This window comes from Erythrolamprus reginae, chromosome 4 (assembly GCF_031021105.1).
Source record: "Erythrolamprus reginae isolate rEryReg1 chromosome 4, rEryReg1.hap1, whole genome shotgun sequence".
NCBI classification, from domain to species: Eukaryota; Metazoa; Chordata; class Lepidosauria; order Squamata; family Dipsadidae; genus Erythrolamprus; species Erythrolamprus reginae.
The window spans coordinates 60,045,246-60,052,555 of record NC_091953.1 but is presented as its reverse complement, the minus strand read 5'-3'; the positions used below and the strand labels follow the sequence as shown (position 1 = coordinate 60,052,555).

The following is a 7,310-nucleotide window of genomic DNA, read 5'->3' as shown; positions in this document are numbered from 1 at the left end:
TAATTATTGGATTGGATAGATACTCAGAATATTCTAGGGGTAAAATGTGGTAGGCTGGTTTGTGTTTTAATATGGTGTTATCTAGCTTCCTGCCACTGGCAGCAAGAATCCAATGATCCAAGCTGATCAGAGTGATTGTAGATGGGGTAGTTGTTTTATATTTTTCACAGCACAGAAAGATAAATTAGAGACAAATAGGATGGGAGAGTTGCTTTATAAAGTCATAAGGAAAGAATTCATCCCAGCTCAGAACTGATATGTGAATGCTAGGTGGGAATGCTGGGAATTAAACTCCAATAGCCCTGGAGCATATCAAGTGAAGGAAAACTGCAAACTCCTTGCCAAATTTGTCTCTTAAAAAAAAAAAATAATGATACCTTTGTGCAGGTTTACAAGTTCAGGCAGAGTGATGAGGTTTTGCCTAAACTTTCTAATACAAAGTTGCTTGGTCTACCCTGGAACTCATCACTACAAAGTTATGGTGAAAACATCAGGCTAGAAACTGGGAGGTCTAAGTTTTAGTCCTGCCTTAAACATAAGACATTAACATCCTTGAAAATGTCCAAAGATACTTCACCAGAAGAGCCCTTCACTCCTCCACTCGAAACAGAATACCCTATGAGACTAGATTTTCAATCCTGGGCCTAGAAAGTTTAGAACTAAGACGCCTTAAACAAGATCTAAGTATTGCCCACAAGATCATATGCTGCAACGTCCTGCCTGTCGGTGACTACTTCAGCTTCAACCACAACAACACAAGAGCACACAACAGATTTAAACTTAATATTAACCGCTCCAAACTTGACTGTAAAAAATATGACTTCAATAACCGAGTTGTCGAAGCATGGAACTCATTACCGGACTCCATAGTGTCATCCCCAAACCCCCAACACTTTACCATTAGATTATCTACAGTTGACCTATCCAGATCCCTAAGAGGTCAGTAAGAGGCGAGTACAAGTGCACTAGAGTGCCTTCCGTCCCCTGTCCTATCGCTCTCCTATATCTCCTATACCTTTCTTCTATTCCTATATCTCTTCTTCTATTCTTTCATTGATATGTTCTATCCCTACATCTTCTCTTCTCTTCTTTCTTAGATATATTTTACTATGAGTATATCCTCTATAACCTTCATTATGTATTTTACTATGTGTATACCCACTAAAACCCTCATTGTGTATTGGACAAAATAAATAAATAAAATAAAATAAAAGATAGTGGGTGATTTGCAGCCAGTCATTCTCTCTTTTTTAAAAAAAGTAACTCTACAGAATTGAACCAGTAGCTTTTGAAATTGACTTTGCCTATTTGCCTCTGCCTAATACAAGTCAGAATCATGTTGACCGTTGTGTTAACAGATGATTGAGTGGGTGTTTGATTTATATAGTCACCCCCAAAATGCAAATATGGAGATCTATTTTTTAATTATTTTTTTTAATTAAAATTTTTACAAAAAAACATAAAAAGTAACACAAACTAATAAAAGGGTAGAATCATTAAAGAAAAATAAAGAGTCAGAAGAAAAAAAAGTAAAAGCACAGAAAGAAAGAATAAAAAGGAGGTGCAGTACAAAAGAGGAAGCTTTCAATTTCCCTTGCAGCACGTTATCAATACAACTACAAAATTATCTCGTCATCTATGAGTACAAGCAATTCTCGGCAACCACTGTCGGATTAAAACGAACATAAAATTAAACAATGAAAAGCATGAAGAAAACCAGTCCGGGGAATTGACTGATGATGATGCCACATGAACAGCAGGCTCTTCTGTGCACATGGCCCATTTCCTTACTTGTTTGTGTTCCTGAGCATTCCTTCTCTGCCTAGAAGTCTGTGTCACCTTCCTCTACCTCGTGTTGCTATTCTGCCGGCTTGTTATAGGCTCCCTTCTCCTCCTGTGCCTCAGAGCATGAGGCTGTGAGCTCAGTCACTGGGTCCCTCCCAGGAGGCACAACCGTACAAGCTGGGTGGATTCCCAACAGCCAAACTTCAGGCTCCTTTCTAGCCATTATCAGAAATGTGAGCCTGACTCAACAGCATCCAGGTTGCAGGCTCCCTCCTTCGCACAACTTGGTGAGTTTGCATGTTTTCCCAGTTTGCTTCTGCCCTCGCTTCTTGCTAATCAGAAATGTAAATCTTGTTTTCTGTTGGGGAACCTGAGGCCGTGCCTGGCATCTCCGGTGCTTCTTTTCATTTGCTTGATTATTTTTATCCATTGATTGATTTCTGTCCTCAAGTTATTTTACACTGTAAAATACATTTTCTGCTGAAGAGAGAAGCATGGGAAGAATTTTTGCTTTGAAACATCGCAATACCTGAAATTACAGGTGAACTATAGGATTTCACTTCTAATGTATAGGATTTAACTTTGACATCCACTGTTACATTGGTTAATATGAAATGCTGACATCATGCCTGAAAGGTCACAATTCAGATAGGTGCATGTGTACAATCATTACGAAGAATTTTGCAAATACACATTATACACGTGAATTAGAATGTGGCAAGCACCTCTAACTATCCACACCAGTATAGTAAGTCTTTATAATATTAAATCCACTCGTTTGGGATTAAATAATATTTTTTAAAAGAATGGATTACATTGTATGTAGACATTGGAGCGTTATATTAAAAAGACTATACCGCATTTGGCTTGCTTTCTTTTTTCTTTTCTTAATCCATGTAGGTACATAGCCTATCCTTTTAAATACCATTGGATGTAAAGATCCACAGCTGCTCTTAATGAGCATACTGCATGTTATTTGGGAAATGTAGGGGCAGAAATAAGGTTTCGTGTCATGCCTCCTGCTCACTGGAAAGATGATCACTTTTCCCAAAAAGTGAATATGTCCAATTAGTCGATATCCAAAGAAGACAGAGTAATTTGACACTAATCAGTTGTAATTATATACACCCAAGAATGATTACATGGGCAATCTGCAATGGATACAGTTACATGTCATCAATGCATAGATATTAGGTGCTCCTGGCTTCCTCAAGGTCTTGTTCTCCAGTTGTGTTTACAATTCTCCCCACAACCCACCGCCCAAGTTTTCACAGACCATGCTAAACCAAACATTCAAGGAGTTATAATCCCAATACATTTGGAACGTGCTAAATTGAGGAAGGCTGTTCTAAGATGAGATCTCTTGCTATCCTGTAATTTCACACAAAATACTCCTTCAGAAAAGTATCCCCAACCTAATCAGTTTAATACACTTGTGCCTACACATGCACACACACAGAGACTACAAAAAAATAATTAAGAATGGCAAAAGCAATCAGGTGTACATATGGCATGCATGTTGCAGAACCTGGTCAATTTTTTAAAGAAACTGAAACCAATGACAGAATTAGTTACAGAATTGAATCCCACCCGATTATTTACACTAACAAAAGCACATTTTTCAACAGAGAAATATCCAGCATATAAATGAGCTACTGTGGCCTTCCAGATTTCCCTTTATAGCTCCTAGCATGTTATAATAATTTTGGCCACAATTATATGAGGTAGGGGCATGGCCAAATAGTTGCAAATCTGATATAGAAGTATTATATACTCATTTTGTATTGGCATTATAATTTTCTAGGGGGAAAAAGGCAGGACGCAGGGGAAATTTCCAATAAATACTGAAGAATAAAAGAATAATGGTCACACAAATATAAAGAAATGAAAAATTCTGAAATGTATTTTTTCCAGTAAAAAATAATTCTTAATCACTATGTCATCATGATTCCAGGGTATCATAAACAAAAACAAAGAAAATCCAAAACGCGCCACAAATGTAATTTAAAGCAACGGTCACTTCATATACTAATGGCAGTGTACACTAAGAATATACTAAACATGTGAAAAAGACACAAAACTATGAGCATCCATATGCTTCATGCTAGGTAGCTTTGTATTCATAAAGGAGCTTCTCCAATTATACAGCTGAGCCAATATTCCACCTGTGCCCCCAAATACTGTATAACCACCATCTTCATTTTTAAAAAAAAGTCCCAAAACTTTCATGTGGATCAATTTTTGTAGTTCTTATTGGTTGTTAGTATGTTAATTCAGTAATCACTACATTTCTTAATGTTTTAGACACACTACATTTTAGGGAAATTAAGCACACTTGGAAGCCTGGATTATCAGCAGAGGGCCCAGAAATAGATGCACAATCATTTCAGACCAGATAAGATATTCTGAATGACTTGAGTCCCAACTGCATAAGAACCATCCCTGCAACTCATGTCAGAAATTAATTACATTGATGAGAATGAAAGGTGAAACTACAGAGCAACCCTTTGTCCAATTCCCTTAAAACGCCTAGTCTGCATTAAAATTATTTGCCTACAGCACAAATTATCTGCCTAACGAATGAAATAATTTAATTCTCCTGCTTCTAATTTTTATACCTGTGAAGTTAATGCATAAAAACGGAATGGTGTTAATCTTTCATATCTTTAACTACAAGGGTCTTGTTTTAAATTTAAAGCCAAATCCAACCATCAGAGTTATACATTGATACAAAATGGGTATCATGTGGCTTAACTAAAATTTAGGAAATGCCTAATCATCCAGAGAACATAGCAATCCCTCTATTGTTGGTTCCTTTTCCCCTTTTACTAATTTATATCCAACACATAATGAAGCTGAGCAATTTAAATTACAAATATCAATGAGGGAAATGTTAATCGCATTCTTATGAATGAATAGATTATAAAATTATGAGTAGATTACAAATTTATAATAACCAACAGACTACAGTCGATACAGAGGAATAAAGCAATATATATTGTCAGATTTATTTCATCTCCATTACTAAGCATATTATCAATTCATTCATTATTGTTTCACATGGAATATCTTTTGGTTACAAATAATGGCAAAATTTAGGTTGGGACCTAATTCATTCAGATGAAATAAAGATCTGAAGCATACACAGTTCAAGAACTAATCCCATTTTTTAAAAAGTGCATTATATTTCTATCATTTTTATAAAAGAAAGTCAGTTTGATGACAATATTAAACAGATATTATACTTTTTATGCATTCTTTTTAACTATCTTTTTTCAAACTTCTCTAGATCTTGTAGAAACAGCTGCATCCTTCACGACACAATGGCAATGCCATCCAACAACACAGCCCTAACATTAATCCTCTCAAAATTGCTAGAAGACTGTGTAGTGAAGAAAAAAGACCCCACGCCTGTACCATTCATTGATTCTAGTGACCATCTGGAAGTAGTGTTTATACTTCTGCTGCTTGGAATTTTTGGATCCATCACCTTTGGGGTCATGATCAGCTATATCCGCTCCAAAAAGTTGGAACATTCCAATGACCCCTACAATATCTACATCGCCACTGATCTCTGGCAGAAGAGGGATCAAGCCAACTTGCAGGCCAAAGTAGTAGAAAATTATAAAACATGTTGTGTGTGGAAAAATGAGCATGCTGTCGAACAACCTACTAATCATATCCCTGAAGTGAAATCTTAATCACAAGATGAAGAGACATTGTGCTGTAGGTACCAAAGAGATAGCAATTGGACAATACATTTCAAAAGCAAAGGGATAGAATCTATAACCTCCACAATTGCCTCCCTTAAATTGGTGCCACTAATGTACTGGATGTTACGTTCCAGCAATTCCTGACCAATATGTGCTTTCTGTGTAGTAGAAGGAGTTGATATTTGAAGAGTTCATTATGAAGCACCATGTTGGGAAAAACAGCTGTTCTAACCTAAACAGTAAAATATAGGAGGTATTTGTAAGCTATGATTTATCCCATCATATTTTTCCATTTCAAAAAAACTGGATGTACTATAAAATAGAACCTGGTTCTAGACTTCACTCTTATTAACAAAACAACAAGCATGAAAACGTTGCTTCAGTTTGACATTTTACAGGTATCTCCATCTCACCAACAGAAAACATTAAACTGGTTCATAAGAGATGGAGCCCATACAGGTTAATATAAATCACATAATTTCTTTGTATACAATATAGTACAGGCCCTCCAAATGGATGGGCTTTTAACCAGTTAAAATGTATGGGTAGAGACAGATCTGTTTAAATTTAGGATTTTTTAAAAAAGGATTAAAAGAACTTATAAATTTAGAAAATACAGAAACAGCCATTAGTAACTGTCCAGTTTCACAAAACATGAATTTACAAAGAAAAATGTAGAGAAAGAGAAGGTGGTATAATTAAACTTTGCTACATTATTTAGCTAAGACCAATACCAATATTGGTCACCATTTGGGGATCAATTCCGACTCTTATTGATCTCATGATATTTGTTTTGGAGGGCTCAGTGGATTAATTCTGAATTTTGGCCTTTAAATCTTTAAACCATGTGGATGATCTGCTTTGCCACTGACGGGACCTCTTGCTTCAATCTGGCCCATAGGCTCCATTTAAGTCAGACCTGGCTCTCCCTTCAAGGTTCACGTAGAATTCCTGAAGTTTCTCTTTCTCTATATACATTGCTTGGAACTTATTCCTTTTCTTACAAACCAAACAGAAAAGCAACATAAATACATAGCTGCTTAGTGTCACCCACTAGGTGAATTTAATACATAATTGCATATCATTTTATATATGATAAACATTTCACTGATAGATTTCTTATGAAATCTATTTTGCAATTTTCCAAAAAACCCACTGTACATCTTTCTCCAAACCTTTCAGTTACCGATCAATCTTTTTTATGATAATTCGTTGATTCTTTGTCTTAATTTGTATATTTCTCATTTACTTTAATAAGTGATTTCTATTGAAGGAGTTTTCTAGTTATTATATAACTTCAGTAGTATTTCAAACAAATGGTTTATTTTACTGTATTTTTATACAATATCCTCTATTGAGGAACAATTGATTGGGAATTGGTAAATAATGGTATACTGTAGGAATATATCATTAAGGTTTCCAAATGACCAGAAAAATGGGCTAGTTTGTTCTTAAGTCTTGATTTTAGAAATCAGCAAGTAAATAGTATAGATATAAATGTTTTCAAATAATTGCAACTTCTGTTTCAACTGCAATCTTTTTATGTAATTTAAGTGATTGCAATTAGCCTTTGTAATTTATTACATTTGTAATTTTTGATCTCAAAAATAAAAAAAATGCTAATATCAAACATGTTGTGTAAGTGCCTTGTATATACAGTGGTACCTCTACTTAAGAACTTTTCTAGATAAGAACCAGGTGTTCAAGATTTTTTTGCCTCTACCTAAGAACAATTTTCTACTTAAGAACCCGAGCCCGGAAAAAATTCCCAGGAAATTTGAGAGCGGCACGAAGGTCCGGCCAGTTTCCTGC

General features: G+C 35.4%; 1 protein-coding gene across 1 annotated transcript; it reads left to right on the top strand.

Annotated features, from left to right (window-relative positions):
- The first annotated feature begins 5,108 nt into the window (after nucleotides 1–5,108).
- Nucleotides 5,109–5,486, top strand: KCNE1 (potassium voltage-gated channel subfamily E regulatory subunit 1). Its single transcript, XM_070751776.1, has one exon. The coding sequence runs from the start codon at nucleotides 5,109–5,111 to the stop codon at nucleotides 5,484–5,486; it is 378 nt and encodes a 125-aa protein (XP_070607877.1).
- The last annotated feature ends 1,824 nt before the right edge of the window (nucleotides 5,487–7,310 follow it).